General features: G+C 32.8%; 2 protein-coding genes across 3 annotated transcripts; both read left to right on the top strand.

The window, feature by feature from the left end:
- The first annotated feature begins 2,333 nt into the window (after positions 1-2,333).
- Positions 2,334-7,043, top strand: LOC110634727 (auxin response factor 1). The gene is made up of 14 exons (XM_058135627.1): positions 2,334-2,367; positions 2,919-3,037; positions 3,279-3,362; positions 3,513-3,569; positions 3,674-3,826; positions 3,929-4,013; positions 4,273-4,363; positions 4,459-4,620; positions 5,024-5,143; positions 5,223-5,301; positions 5,517-5,673; positions 5,762-6,099; positions 6,367-6,557; positions 6,722-7,043. The coding sequence occupies exons 1-14, from the start codon at positions 2,334-2,336 to the stop codon at positions 6,798-6,800; spliced, it is 1,749 nt and encodes a 582-aa protein (XP_057991610.1). The 3' UTR covers positions 6,801-7,043.
- Positions 7,044-9,890: 2,847 nt separating this feature from the next.
- Positions 9,891-16,584, top strand: LOC110634720 (auxin response factor 1). Of its 2 annotated transcripts, XM_021783842.2 has the most exons (15): positions 9,893-10,166; positions 10,917-11,003; positions 12,049-12,164; positions 12,327-12,422; positions 12,564-12,620; positions 12,754-12,906; positions 13,001-13,085; positions 13,730-13,820; positions 13,908-14,072; positions 14,190-14,309; positions 14,391-14,466; positions 14,633-14,798; positions 14,886-15,382; positions 15,689-15,879; positions 15,970-16,584. In XM_021783842.2, exons 2-15 carry the CDS (start codon positions 10,955-10,957, stop codon positions 16,145-16,147), a joined length of 2,040 nt encoding a protein of 679 aa, XP_021639534.2. In that variant the 5' UTR covers positions 9,893-10,166; positions 10,917-10,954; the 3' UTR covers positions 16,148-16,584. The 2 variants fall into 2 exon arrangements, with proteins under 2 accessions (XP_057991609.1, XP_021639534.2); XM_058135626.1 differs by having other exon boundaries at positions 9,891-10,166; positions 14,633-15,382.
- Positions 16,585-16,604: the final 20 nt, after the last annotated feature.

Here is a 16,604-nt window from a genome sequence, read left to right as displayed (position 1 = left end):
TTTAGGTGGATGTGCTATCAGGCAATTTATTAGCCAGAAATACTCATACGCTCTCACGTTGAGTTGTAGCCCATGTACTTGTGAATGGAAAGTACATGGAGCAAAATGGGTTTGATTTTGGGATGTTGGGATGGCATTAGACTGTTCAAAATTGAAATCCTGCCAGGTCCTCAGGAAATTGAAGGCTGGCAGTTCAGAAAGAGCAAAAGTTAATGCGTGCTATTAAAAAACCACTTAAAAGAGTTACAAGGCATCTCCCATTGCCTTCATTTTTCTTTGGCCCTCTTGACCTCTTCACTCTGTTAAAGGACAGGTCCTTCCTGTAAGATCAATATTAAATAACTGATGATGGAACGCTTGTACATCTTAATTTCTTCGTTCACATGCAAGGTATTGCCATTAATTAGGAGATCAATTGATTTGACACAGTTGGAATCTCTTGAGGACCTACAAAAAAAGAACTGGAGAAGATGTTTGACATTGAAGATGAACTCATGGGATCCACAGAGAATTGGAAGGTTGTGATGAAGGTGACATGATGCTGGTTGGGGATGATCCATGGCTCCAAGTCCCTTTGACTTAGTCCTACTTGTTTTCATGCTCTTATTCTTTTGGTTTTGATTGATTTAGTTTTGATTGGAATTTAAACTCGAGCCTTTATAATAGGATACAATTTTATTTTCAATTGGATTTCAAATTCAAGGCCCCACAGCTTTAGCAATACGAGTCAAAAGAAAGTGAAAAATTATTAGACATCATTATATTTATCTTTTCTAATACGAGTTGCGGTTTTTGTAAAGAATTTGGAATGTTCCTATATATGTGATTATCTGTTGTGTTTATTAAAGTCCATTTGATACTAAGCCAAATTTCTTTTGCTAAAGTGGCTAAGGGGATCCTAGGTGGTGGCGGTGTTGCTAGCGGAGCCTCTTATGTTTTTTTGTACTTAATGTGCTTATGTTGTCCATATGTTGGGTGGTCGTTGCGGCTGAATTTGTATCTTTTATGTGTTTCATAAATTGCTTTATCAGGCCATTGGTCATGCATGAGCACCATTGGCGACTAGCTGGCTGTGGAACTGGAAACAAATTAATCATGAGGTTGGATTGTTAGCCTGTCTTCTAAAATGACGCCACAACCTCCAGGCGATAGGTGCCATCAAACAGCTAAACAACAGCTTCTCATACTTTGGCCATTGCCAACATAACAGATTCTGTAGCTTATAAAAAAAAAAAAAAAAGTGTTTCTGTTATTAAGGATTCAGCTTGGAAATGTGGAAAGCCTAACCAGTAGCATTCATCTTGTATTTTTTTGCCTTGTTAAGAGTTACCACATGACAAAATAAGCAAATTTATTGTATAGTCTTGAAAACTCATCAGTTGACCCATGTTTGAATTCGTCCTGCAACATTAGATTTTTTTTTTTTTTTTAATGATGAGATGATCCATCCGTTGATCAGCATTAAACCTGGCACCAGTTCGCCGATTAACCGGTGAGTTCATACGGGCCAACTACAGTGCTGCAAAAACAGGGGTTCTAAGCATAAACTGGATTGCTCACTAATCTAATTTCCAATTAAAACTGATTAGACTAGCAGTGCCAATCTAGTTCTGAAAACAATGGTTTTCGTCCAGAAAGAACAGAAAGATGTTACTGCTTTGAAGCAACTGAACTCCAGCTTCCTGGAAATCAGTGCAATATTATGAAAAGTGAAAGGACAAGGAAAGCACCCACCTTCACTTTGCTCACTCTCAAGAATCAAGCCACCTTGCTTAAGCTTAACCATCCAAATGAGATATATATATATATATATATATATATATATATATATATATATATATATATATATATATTAAACCCTATTTAGAAATTAAAATTTTATAAAAATTTAATTTAATCAATTTCTTTTTAATTAATTTTCATATTTAAAATGAATGAACTTGATTCTTTTTTAATTTTAAAAAAATATATTTTAAAAAATAAAAATTATGCAGAATTATTATGTGAAAATTTAATCAAATTTTTTTACAAATGATTTATTCCAAAGAAAGGAAATCATCCCACTCTGACAAATAAATGTTAAAAAACATAAAAGACTAACATTGCCCCACGCATAACATATTAGAGGAATAAAAGAAGACTTGTGGTATGCCTGCTTCCATCAAACGCTATAACTATACATGTTTTTGATCCAATAATTTATATTTCATCGTTGATATCTGTTTCTATGAATACTATCCTTGATGGTTTTGATGTGTTATTTTTATTTATCTACAAAAAGGCTTAATGTTTATCTACTTTTCTGATTTCTGTGGACTACTTGTGGTTCTGCTATGGCATCCGGAGCAACATATCGTTTCACTGAAGGTTTGAGCTTATGCAGTTTTCTGTTTTTCTCTTACAATTTCTACGATTTTGTTATGGCATGTAGCATATGAAGCAAGTGTCACGTATCATGCACTCTCAGTTTCTTATGCGTTAGAAGTGTTGACTTGTGGTGAATGTGGATAGACAAAGCCATAAAACTAGGGGAAATTCTTATGTAAACCCGATTCATTGCAGCTCTTAAGACATATAAATAAGTGGAAACTGTATGTTTGTATTTTGAGTATGAATAATGTCTAACTGATTTTCCATATCATAGGATGATAATTGAGATTGATATTTAGCAGCCTGCATTGCAAAATCACATGTAATTGTTAAAAGTTATGTTATAAAGACAAGGCTTACTATAGCTACTTTGGATTATGTCCTGCTCTATTGACTTTATTTTATGCTTTAGTTGTCCACCATATATGCAATTCTATTATTTCTCCAGCCTCATTGAAGTCTATATATGGCATTAGTTTTCTGTTTTGTGCCTCTGCTTCTTTCTTGAGATTTTTATGAAACCTAATTCTTTTCCCTTCTGTTAATAGGGGACTACGACCATGATGATCTATACAAGGAACTATGGGATGCCTGTGCTGGACCTCTTGTTACCCTTCCTCCGACAGGGGAACGAGTTTATTATTTTCCACAAGGTCACATGGAACAGGTATTTTCAGTTTAGTAGTAGACTGATAAGCTTGACAACTTTTTGTTTCTTATAGTAGTGGCCGAAACGTTGATTGCTCATTTCATCTAAATCTTCTAACTTTAGACAATTAAACCAAAACTTTTGCACTTGAAGAAATGTTATCCAATTAACAAAATTCAAATAGAGAATTTTGATTTTTGTCACATGAGATTTTTAAATTGGGATTTATGGGATTTATGTTGTTTTTTCTTTTATCCAGCTTGGAGTTCCAATAGAGCAGCAAATGCTCCCATTTGATCTTCCATCTAAAATTCTTTGTAGAGTGGTTCATGTTCAGCTTATGGTGGGTGATGTCATGATTATTTTCCTTTTTTTTTTTCACGTTTTCTTTTTCTTTTTTTTTTTTTCATTATATGAATCTTAATATTGCTTTTATGTTGTATATTGAGAAATTGACTTATATTTCTGAAACTTTTATGAGATTGGGTTATAGGCTGAACCTGAAACTGACCAAGTTTATGCACAAATAGTTCTCCGTCCTGAACCACATGTAGGATGTTCATCTTTCTTTCCACAAACTGGCTCTCAGAATATATTCATTTCGTTCCCCTCTTCATCTGCCTTATTATTTTTTTTTTCTTTCTATTATGTTAGCAAACAGAAATTACCAGCCCTGATTCTCCACTCCCAGAACCAAAAACACACACAATCCATTCATTTCACAAAACTCTTACTGCTTCAGACATAAGCACCCGTGGCAGTTTATCTATCCATCTAAAGCATGCAGAGGACTGTCTTCCGCCATTGGTTAGCATCTAAATTTTAATCCTTGCTTCCATCCTGCTGTGTATTACATGTTCACTTATCTCCTTGTTAATCACATGCTTCTCTTTCTTTTTCTTTTTCCAGGACATGTCCCAGCAGCCACCTGGGCAGGATTTGGTTGCAACTGATCTGCATGGAAATAAGTGGCACTTCCGACACATTTTTCGAGGTAAACAATACCTTACAGGGAAATTGTTCTTGTCTAATCTGATAAACTGTGAACTCAAGATGCAACATGTATAGTAGGATCCATATGTAAGATAAGAGTAAGTTTTGAGGTTTTAAGGAAAATCAATATATTGTAAGTTTGCTTTTTATTATTAATTTGGCAGTTGATATATCTATAAGCGGTATCTGCTACCGTTGATACATAATATATAACTCTGTTAATTAGAATGCTAATCAGAACTCCAAAACATCACTTGTACGTAAACCTAAGCGCCACTTACTCACTGCTGGGTGGAGTCATTTTGTGAGCTCAAAAAAGTTAGCAGCAGGCGATGCATTCATCTTTCTAAGGCATATTATTATAACTTTTCTCCTCTTGCTTTCACAAATTGACTTTCTTTCGAAGTATCATTGTGGACTCATTTATTTTTATAACTCTTTATTAGGGGAGAAAATGGAGGGCTTCATGTTGGAGTAAGGAGGCTTATGAGACAAAAGATAGATATGCCTTTCTTCAAGTCTGGTGAAAACATGCACCTTGAGTTTCTTGCTAGTGCTAGTCATGCCATTACGACCGCATCTCGTTTTCATGTCTTCTACACGCCCAGGTTTTGTATTCCTCAATTCAGCAAATCCTTCATTTACTTCCATCTATAAACTACAAGCAACATTCAGGATTATATGTAGAGATTTCTCTTGGTCTTTTCCTTGGAAAAGATGAAACCCAATGTCATTTCATTGGGGTCATTCTTAATTGGTTTCAGCTTGAGGGTGTCCCTTTTTCGATATTATGCTGCTGACTATAACAGAATCCTTTTTCGTATTTCGAAGCATTATCATCATTTGACATTCAAATTATTTTCCTATTCTAATCAGCCTCATTTTTTTTTTCAATTGATTTTTTGCTTGTTTCCTGTGCCCAGTTCAGAACAAGTAGAGTCTATAGTTTTCTTGTTAACGCAATTCCTTTGTTGCTTCCATATTTTAGCTGATGCATGCATTTCATTTCAGAACAAGTAGGTCTGATTTCATTGTCAGTATCAACAAGTACCTTGAAGCTCAGAAAAATGTGTTCTCCATTGGGAAAAGGTTTAAGATGAGATTTGAGGGTGAGCAAGTTCTTGAACAGAGGTATAAGGTTGTGATAGATTATATTTATATTTGTTCAACAGTTGGAAGCATTTATGAAAAACAGTTATTTTTCATCAAGCTGTAGCTTCAATGGCACAATTGTGGGCATTGAAGATGTATCATCAAGATGGCCTGGCTCTAGGTGGAGATGCTTAAAGGTTAACAATTTTCTTTGATGATCATTATCATCTCGGTTTGGATTCATCTATAAGTTTATTTAGTATGGTTCCAGATGTCCTTTAAAATCCGAGTACCGTTTTGAATATCAAGGCCTTTTAATGTTTTGACATTCTAATTACCATTCCATCTTGGAATTTATTTGATTAAAACAGATTAGAAGTGATACTTTTCCCCTGCCTTCGCATTTGTCCAGGTTCAATGGGATGAAGCTTCTTCAATCTCGCGTCCAGAAAGCGTTTCGCCATGGGAAGTAGAACTACTTGTTGCAGTAACTCCTCCAAACTCCCTCCCTGGGCAAGGGAAGAAGCGGCCAAAGTTTTCTCTTCGGGGGTCATCTACATTGGACTACGGTAAATGTCACCTTTCCCTTCATTGTTTCTTTACCCCCAGTTTGCTTCGATAGGTAATGATAGACTTCATATCATTTTTATGCATTAGGTATGTGGGTATTCCCTCTTGAATCTCCTGCTTTCTCCTATTATGATCTTGATTCATCATCCAGTTCCTCTGCCACTTCAAAGACAAGCTCTCTGGGTTTTAGTGGATTTAGTTCGGAGGCTACTCTTATAGAGTCTTCTGCCTCTGCTGCTGATGAAGAACCTCGAAAAGTGGGGGATGCTTGCCCAGTTCTATCTTTAGATGCCGACTCTGACCAGCATTCTGAAACATCGAACATTATTAGTCGGTCTGAAATACGTTCAACAAATTGTGAGCCTCAGAAACCGTGCCAGGTACCTCAGGAAATTGACGGCAGACAGATCAGGAAGAGAATCAAGGTAACATGCTATTAAAAAACCACTTAAAGAGTTGCAAGTTTTTAGATAAAGGCATCTCCATTGCATTTTTTGTTTTTGGGGCCATCTTGACCTGTTCTCTCTATGTGCTAGGACAGGTCCTTCCTGTAAGATCAATATTAAGAACTGACCCATTGTCTGAAACTCAGAGCAGGAATTATGCTTTTCTCTTGCAGTATAATATATATATTTTTTTCTTACTTATGAATGAAGGAATACTTTTATATTTTTAGATCTTAATTTCTTCAGGTTAAGATGCAAGGTATTGCTGTTAGAAGATCAGTTGATTTGACACAGTTAGAATGCCATGAGGACCTGCTAAGACAACTGGAAAAGATGTTTGAAATTGAAGGTGAACTCATAGGATCCACAAAGAAATGGAAGGTTGTCTATACTGATGATGAAGGTGACATGATGTTTTTTGGGGATGAGCCATGGCAGTAAGTCCATTTGACTCAGTCCTACTTGTTTTCATGCTTTTGTCTTCCATTGATTTGGTTCTGACTAGAATTTAAATCAAAAGCTCACAGTTTTTGAGACGACTCTAGTATCTCTCATATTTTTGTCCTACTAGGTTGCTGATAATTTTGTTCTTGGGTTGCAGTGAGTTCTGTAGCATGGTGAGGGAGATCTCCATCTCTACAACTGAAAAGGTCAAGAGGAAGAAATCCAGATCAGGCTGATGCAATGGTTGATCACCATCCTTTTGTATTAAAAATTGAAACATCTCAAATTAAAAAAGAGGGAAAAAAAAAATTAAATGGGTCAAAGTATTGCAGTAATTGACAAAGACTTTCCATCTCATCCTTACCAATGACCCATGAAACTTGACTGGAATATGCTTGATTGTTCTATTGGCACATCCTTGAGATTCTAATTGATAAGTAATTTCAGTAATTTCTATGGTCAATTTTATATTTTTATTTTCTTCATGAATAATAATATTGTTATTAGTGGTATTCAAACCATGATGCCTACTTTAAATAATCTTATATTCACAGGGAGATTAAGGTGATAATTGAATGAATTATGTATTAGGAGTTTTCCAATTTCATAAATTTAAATTATATGATAATTCTTAAAAAAAAAATAATTGTATATAACGATACAAAATATAATAATACCATAAAAAATAAATCATTTTATTAAATATGGAGGCATGCATTACTATCCCTATATTTATTTATTTATTTATTTTTAATAATTAATTCTGACTGAAATTCAAAACTCCAATACACATAATTTTTCACATCTTATCTTAGTTTAATTAAGTTTCTGTTTCATTATCAATTTTAGCACATCTTTTTAATTTTATTAATTTGTTCAATAATTTTGATAATTTTTTTTATGAATGATAAAATATTAAATAATTAAATAATATTTTTAATATTATTATCATATATTTTTTTTATTTTTTTTAACTATACTTCTAATTCACTTTTTTTCTCATGATTTTTCTAATCTTTAGTTTAACTAATTTTATGTTTCATTATCAATTTTAGCACATCTTTTTAATTTTATTAATTTATTTAATAATTTTAATATTTTCATTAATTTTAATAATTTTTTTATGAATGATAAAATATTAAATAATTAAATAATATTTTTAATATTATTATCTTATTTTTTAAAATTTTTTAACTATACTTCTACTTCACTTTGTTGTCGTGATTTTATTTTATTGAGGCCTAAAAAAAATAAACATTTAAATATAAAATGTGTAAATAATATATAAAAAGGGGAGGAATTGATTAAAATAATATTCTATCAATATGAAAATAATTATTAAATTTAATAAAAAAATTAAAAAAGTGACTACCATTAATAATATATAAAAATATTTAAATTATTTTTATCATTTAACCATCAAATTAAGATACGTGATAAAATTGAATGGGCATTCCGCTGCTATTCAGTAAAGTGAAATTCAATTTTAATTGTCGTGTGATTTTGATTCGGTTTGAAATTTGTCTAAGAATTAAAATTAAATTAAAATTTCAGTACGATTTTTATTTTGTTCTTTATTATTTTGATTTTAATTTAGTACGATTCTCAATTTTTCAGTTCGATACAGTTTCAATTTGATTTTCAACTCTTGAAATAATTTTATAAAATTATTTTTTTAAAAAGTCATACTTAAACTAATATTTACGCATTAAATTAGGTTATTAATATATAATATATTATATAATATTATGTTATATTTAGTTTATAATTATATACAGATATATAGATATATAATTACATTAAAAATATATATTACATGTAAAAAATTTTATGTATAAATTCGATTCTCAGTTCAATATAATTTTGATTATATTCTTAGTGAAAAATCAAAATCGAATAAAAGTACCAAAATAATTTCAAGTTTGATATAATTTTTATCTATTCAGTATGATTATTCAGTTCGGTTTGAGGTCTCCAAAAACCGTGCAGGGTCCTAATAGTATGTATGGGCCAATATAAGTTTAGACTTAAATTAAATCTAAATTAGTTTAATTAAAATTTAATTTATTTAAAATTATTTTGAATATAATTAAAATCGAATTGAGTTGGTTTTTGACAAATTTTATTTATCTTGAATAAAAACTAAATTTCATTTAAAAAATGTAATTATCAAATTTAATTTAATTACATCAAAATGAATTAATTTAAACTATTTTTTATAACGAAAATTGAAATAAATTAAAATAAAAGATAAAATCTTAAATTAAATTTCATTTGTCTCGTAAAGATATATTTATTTTTTATATTTTTAATCATAAGTTAATTTTTAAAAATAATAATTTATTTTTTAATTTATAATATATCTTTATTTAATACATACTAAAAAATAAAATTTATTAATCTTAAAAATAATTTAATTATATGAATTATTTAATTTTTAAAAAAGTAATATAAATAAAAAATATATTAAAAATTAAACAAAATTTATTATTTCAATTATGTTAATTATGTTTTTTAATTTATGTAAAAATAAAAATAAAAATATGGAGAATTTTTTTTTTCTTAAAATAAAAGATCCTAGTAGATATAAAGACTATAAATGGAAAAGAAAATAAAAAGGTAATTTGACTGCATTTATGAGGGCAAAATTCTAACATTAAAGGCACCCTAAAATCCAATCCTAGTAGATTCTTGGGTTTTGTGAAGTAACAAAAAAACCATGTAGATGTAAAGGACATTATTGTCTTTTCAATAAAGATTAATGGTAAAATAGTACTTCAATATAATAAAAAAAATCAATTTAGCAAATTAATCAAATACTATTAAATTAGTGCATGTGGGTTAGCCATTACATCCCCAAAATTGGCTTCACTTGCAAATTGCAAATACCATACATATATGGACATAAGTGTCTTTTTGAAGACAAATATTAGGGGCAAAAAAGTAATTTTAAAGTGAACCAGGATTAGGACTAAACTAACCACTTAATGTATTGGAGACAGGGTAGAGCCAGCGGAGATGTTGCCATGTAGGGATTCCAGGCAATTTTTTTTTTTTTTTGTTGGTATAATTAAAATTTTTTAAAATAGAAATTTAATTGAGTTGAGTTAGATTGGGTACTAAGTATAATTAAAATGAAATTTTTTAAAAAAGTTTTAAATTTTTATAATTAATTTTTATTTTATTTTAATTAAAAAATTATAAAAAATATATGCAAAAAGACAATTAAGCCCCCAAGGGCAACTTTGCCTTTGGCCTATCCTCCTTGGATACACAAAGCCATCTGTATTAATTACAGACATACATTGGAATTAAAAAAAAAAAAAGTAAAAAAGTTAAAGACCAAAGCAAGAGAGAGGAGACTGTGTGTAAGAGAGGAACAGAAAAGAGAGCCAAAGCCAAGTCATGTCGGCTTCGACCGAACATTGACGATATATACACTTTATATATATAGAGAGAGAGAAGAAGCCGAAGAAGGAGAAGAAGAGAGAGAGAGGCCACTGTGTGTATATGATTTTCGATCCAGTCGGTATTTGTTCATTGAAGCCCTAACTTGCTGTTGCTGTTTTTGGATCCTACGGATTTGAAGAGCTCAAGAAAAGGTGAGTCGATTTGGTTTTTGATGCTTTTTTTTAATGGGTGTTTGATTTTGGTTTGGGATATTGAAGATAAATGAGGGATTTTAAAGTGGCCATGTGTGATGTTCTTTTTTTGGATTGCTAAGTTGGGGTTGTTGTTTTAGTTTTATCAGATCCCTTAATCTGTTATAGTTTTCACTCACTTTTGCTCTTGGCATGTTTCTGGATGTCTACAACAGCTAGTTAGTATGTTTTTATGTTAATTGGTGTATAATATATATTCTTAAATTGGTATTTGGTATATGGGTATTTTGAATCATGCTGTTTTAGTTTGTGATCATCGATTTGTTTGTTTATTTATTTGATTTTGTCTCAAATTAGTTATATTTTGATTTTAAATTTTGTGTTATGCAATATTCTTTTTCAAATGTATCATGTAAGGTAGCTGAAAATACTTGCTTTGAAAAATAAAGGGCTATTTGAACTCGTGAAAGGTTCATCTTTTTTGTAAAATTGGAAGTTAAAGGTTAAAAGAGGGTGACTTTTTTAGCGTCATTTAAAACAAAAGGCTGAAAGCTCTTCACTGCTGACACATGGAGAGCAATTAAGGAATTTTAACTTTAATTAGCTAATACTGAAAAATTGTGTATAACCATTTAGTTATAGTAAATGCATTTACCATTAATAAGTTTCCTTTAGTTTGGTGGGATAATTGATTGCAAGTTTAATATATTTAATATATTTTTAAGTACTTTCAACTCACTTTTTCCATAGATTGACTTTGCTGATCCCTGAGGACTTGTGGTTTTGTTATGGCATTTACTAGCACCAATCATGCTCCTGTTGGACATCCTCATACAGGTTTGAGCTTTTTGTTTTGTCACATTTCAGTAATTATGTGTATTTATGGCAAAATGGGACTAAATAATCTGATTATGAGGCCGAGTATAAACAATCTATGGATAATGAGATTTTCTTTTTGAGATGGTTGATGAAATGGGTATGTAACTCATTTATATATGTAGATATTGTTTTGACTATCATTTTTCTGAGTTTGTTATGGTTGTTGATGCATTGGAGTTGAAAGTTGTGCATGTTTGGCCTCAACTTAGTTGAATGAAGTAAATTCATTTGCACAATTGTAATAAGTTGAAGCTTGCTAAATGGTATTGTTTGATCTTTGTCTAGGCTTTATTTTTTCTTTAGTGGTAGGATAAGGCTTTGGAAATCTCAAGCTCATATGAACTCCAGTTCTTCCCCTTTTGATTTTTTTTTCAAAATCTGCTGACTAATAATCTAATAATAGATCTATTGGTGGCTATATGAAGTGAAGTTTGTTGTCAGAATCTTTCTTTGTGTATTACTTAAAACTACTATGAAACTGCAGAGAATTTCTTGTAGAAGCAAGAGTGCTTAACCACAAACTATGTAACAAGTTTTTTGAAATCATCTTTTGATTTGAAGAATCTTATAGCTGCACCAGTGCAACATAAAGTCTTTATGAAATTGAGTGATATAGGGTTTTGCTATTGTTCTGTTCTACTAGATTGACCATGAATTGTAAAAGTTTGCACTGTGCAGTGCATAATAGATAATAAATGCAATGAAATTGGCAGAATTGATAATGTTTAAACATTAGAATATGAGATCATCTGGTACCAGCATTTATTACACAAAGTACATATGGTTCTTGAAAATTGTGTTGGTGGTTCAATCCCCTGCTTGTTTGATCTTATGTTTTTATGTTTTTGCTTCTGTTATTATCTATTTATTTATTACTTTTTTTACATTGTTGGATGGAATTGTGATATTGTTTCTGGATGCTTGTGATATTGAATTTTCATTTTTTCCCTCTGTATATGCTTCTTCCTTGGCATTTTTTTGAAATATTATCCATTGATAATAGGAGGATGCAATGATGCTCTGTACAAAGAACTATGGCATGCCTGTGCTGGACCTCTTGTCAACCTTCCTCGTGATGGGGAGCGGGTTTATTATTTTCCACAAGGTCATATGGAACAGGTATATTGAATTTAGCAGAAATTAAAATCGGATACCGTTATTGCTTTTCTGGTCCTATTCTTAGATATGCACCAAGGTTTTGTTGAAATTATCTTCTATCCTTGTTATTGTGCACTGTCCTTTTATGTTGTCTTACAGACTTTTGTTATCTCCTATGTATAGCTTGAAGCTTCAATGCATCAAGGGTTGGAGCAGCAAATGCCTTCATTCAATCTTCCATCAAAAATTCTTTGTAAAGTAGTCAATGTTCAGCGAAGGGTGGGTTTGCTTGTAATTTTGCTAATACTTTTGGTGGATTTTGGTGAATCTTGGTATTGCTTCTTTGGATTGCAATCTTTTGTAATCTTTCTGCAGTTTCATCAATTTTGTTTCATTTACTATTTTCACTGTGGATTGCAGGCTGAACCTGAAACTGATGAAGTTTATGCACAAATTACCCTGCTTCCAGAGCCAGATGTAAGTTATATATATATATATATATATATATATATATATATATATATATTCTTTTTTACACAGGGATTTTGAATGCATTCCATTTAATTAGTTTTTGTTTCCTTGATCTTACTATTATTTTTCCTTAAATCAGCAAAGTGAGGTTACTAGCCCTGATCCTCCACTGCCAGAACCTGAAAGATGCGCAATTCATTCATTTTGTAAGACGCTTACTGCTTCTGACACAAGCACTCATGGTGGTTTCTCTGTTCTTCGAAGGCATGCGGATGATTGTTTGCCTCCCCTGGTTGGTTCCTAACTGTTAAATTATCATTGCCCTTCAGATAATGCAAAGCGAAGTCATTTATTTTCCTGTTGACATGCTTCCTCTTATTGTATAGGATATGTCCCAGCAGCCACCTTGGCAAGAATTGGTTGCCACTGATTTGCATGGCAATGAATGGCATTTCCGACATATTTTTCGGGGTTAGCAAGTGTTGCTTTGTATTATTGTTATTTTTTTTTTATACAATGCCGAATAGTTATAGCTGGCAATTGTTTATTGTTATTGGTGAAGACTTGAAGCGGTTATCTTTATTCTGCTTCATGTACTAGTATCTCTAATTGTTTGATAACTCTTTTTTTTTTTAGTGTTATTTTTTCAATTTTTGCCAACTAAGTGTCTGCCTCACATCCTGCAATCTAGTGGATTACATGTACTTTAGATATTGGATGTTTGAACCAAATCAATTTCACAAAAACTTTCATATGAAGTTAATTTATCTTGTGACTTGAGTTGTGCCAAGTGTTTTTCTCCACAAGAATCAAATTCAGTTCATGTGTGTTTGTGATTATTGCATGGTTTGCATCCTACTTTCCTGAGACTTTTGATGGTGCAATATTATAATTTCAGTAGTAACCTATCATAATTCAAATAGGTTGCGAGCTGTCCATGGATTAATAAGTCCCTATTATTTATTTATTTATTTATTTATTTTTATCAACATGTTCGTTGTTTGCTATTTGTTGGGTTTGATAATTTGTTTTGCTTATCATTCTATAGTCCCAATGAAACTTGCATGATAATGCTGTCTTAATTGTTGGGACATTGATCAAAACATCAATTGCAGGTCAACCTAGACGCCACCTGCTCACAACCGGGTGGAGTGTCTTTGTTAGTTCAAAAAAGTTAGTGGCAGGCGATGCATTCATCTTTTTGAGGCAAGTTTATCATACATTATCACTTCCCTGTGCTGTGACTTTCTTGGTCTTTGTAAATTTGATTGATGATTGATATGCTGTTTACAGGGGAGAAAATGGAGAACTTCGTGTTGGAGTAAGGAGACTTATGAGACAGCAGATTAATATGCCATCTTCTGTTATATCTAGCCAAAGCATGCATCTTGGGGTTCTTGCCACTGCATCTCATGCCATTGCGACAGGAACTCTTTTTTCCGTCTTCTACAAGCCAAGGTTTTGTGTTGTTCATTGTGTTTCATCTATTCAATGTTGTTGTTTTACTCTTATGTTTTGGTCATTTGTTGTAATTATGTTACCTGTATATTCATGTTACTAAGCATTTCATTTTAGAACAAGTCGTTCCGAGTTCATTGTAAGTGTCAACAAGTATCTTGAAGCTCGGAGCCACAAGCTTTCTGTTGGGATGAGGTTTAAGATGAGATTTGAGGGTGAGGAAGTACCTGAACGAAGGTATCATCTTATACTGGATTGGCTTTTTGCAATAGAAGTCAATAACATGATTTTTAATCGTTAGTTTATGCTATGCTGCAGGTTTAGTGGCACTATTGTTGGTGTTGGAGATAATATGTCATCAGGGTGGGCTGATTCTGAATGGAGATCCTTAAAGGTTGACAACTTTTCAAATAATTTCTTGTTTTGATTTCTAAATTTATTGTGTTAATGGTTTCTGGAATTTTGTTTGATCAAACATGGTGTCTTTCTGTTTTCGCGTTAAAACTTAGAAGTCATGTTATCATCTCTTCATTTGTGGCTTGTATCATGTTCTCTGCTAGGTCCAATGGGATGAGCCTTCTTCAATCTTGCGTCCAGATAGAGTATCACCGTGGGAATTGGAGCCTCTTGTTGCAACTACTCCTTCGAACTCCCAACCTGTGCAAAGGAACAAGCGGGCACGGCCGACTGTTTTACCTTCACCTACACCAGATTTGTCTGCACTTGGTATGTCATTTTTCCCATTAGTATTTCCTCATTTCATTTGTTTGTGTTGGTTTGTAATGAAAACCTGTTGGTGGTTGTGTGCATTAGGTATGTGGAAACCCGCAACTGAGTCTCCTGCTTTATCATATGGTGACTCTCATCGTGGACGGGATCTTTATCCATCTCCCAATTTCTCTACAACTGCAAAGGCCAAATCTCTTGGCTTTTGTGGCAATAGTCCATTGCCTGCCGTTTCCCCCAACTCAATGTATTGGCCTAACCGGGTGGAAAGTGTTACAGATTCTGTTGTCCCAGTTATTAACAAAGATTCTGGAGAGAGAAAACAAAGCACCGGAACTGGTTACAGGCTTTTCGGGATTCAACTTGTTGACAACTCCAATGTGGAACAAACTTCACCATTACCTGTTACATCTGGAATGGTGGATGATTGCCCTATTGTGTCTTTGGATGCTGAATCTGATCGACATTCTGAGCCATCAAATGTTAATCGATCTGAAATCCCTTCAGTAAGTTGTGAGCCTGAGAAATCATGCCTGAGATCTCCTCAAGAGTTGCAAAGCCGGCAAATCAGAAGCTGCACAAAAGTAATTCCTTTGCCTGTATTCTCTGATTGAATACTTGTGAATATTATGGAATAATTTTCAAGATCTTTCTTGCTGTCCTTTCAGTTTTTCAGATTCTCTCTCTCTCTCTCTCTACAAATGCATTTAAGCATTTTAGACATTTTCCATAAATTAATATAGTTCAACTGTTCAAGATTAGTAATTTAGTATTAACCTTGACATTGGATTGACTGCTTGGAACAAGAGTTTGTTTTAATTCTGTTCTGATATACTAGTTTTGTGCTGCCTGATCAATGGCCTTGGCCTATGCATATTTTTTTTTTCAAGGTTCACATGCAGGGAATTGCTGTTGGTAGAGCTGTTGATTTGACACGGTTTGACTCTTATGAGGACTTGCTTAGGAAGCTAGAGGATATGTTTGACATTGAAGGTGAGCTCAGTGGATCAACAAAGAAATGGCAAGTTGTCTATACCGATGATGAAGATGACATGATGATGGTTGGGGACGACCCATGGCAGTAAGTTAATTTGACAATGTCCTAATTCATTGTTCTTGCAACATGTTAGCTTGTGTTGGGCTGTTATTGACTTTTGGCTTTTGATTGCAGCGAGTTCTGCAGCATGGTGAGGAAGATTTTCATATATACATCCGAGGAAGTCAAGAAGTTATCACCCAAGATTAAACTTCCAGTCAATGAAGAGATTAAAGCAACCAAAGCTGATACTGAACCTGATACAGCAGTTAACATGGATGACCAATCATCTGTTGTTGGGCCTGGGTGCTAATAAGCCCAAGCAATTCTACCATGAATGGCTGTTAAGGGGTTAGGAAAAGAAGTGATAAAGAGGGAGAATTTGGTGAAGATCATGTTTGTATTATAGTGGTGCATGCGGAATGGCCAGTGACATTTCCAGACATGCACGCTAAATTACTGTTCAGATGGAAGGTGGCTGTTTGCTGAACGTCATTTGTGGAGAGTGAGACTGTTATCTTTAAAAATAGGTTTTCGGTTTTTACTTTGTATTATTTTGCAAGAAAACTTGTAGTGCTTGTTTGTTTGGATTCAAGTAGGCTGAAAAGTTTGTCCATTCCACCTCTTCTGCTTAGCAAATGAAGAATGGAGAATATTCAGTTTCTCTTGTATTTTTTGCTTGTTTCGTTTGAATGTTTCATTGTTACACTGGCACATGTGGCCTTTTGTATATAATAGCCCTTCTTATCACTTGCTTTCTATGGCATGCT

Source organism: Hevea brasiliensis, chromosome 14 (assembly GCF_030052815.1).
Source record: "Hevea brasiliensis isolate MT/VB/25A 57/8 chromosome 14, ASM3005281v1, whole genome shotgun sequence".
Classification (NCBI taxonomy): domain Eukaryota; kingdom Viridiplantae; phylum Streptophyta; class Magnoliopsida; order Malpighiales; family Euphorbiaceae; genus Hevea; species Hevea brasiliensis.
This window is presented reverse-complemented; position numbering and strand designations above follow the sequence as displayed.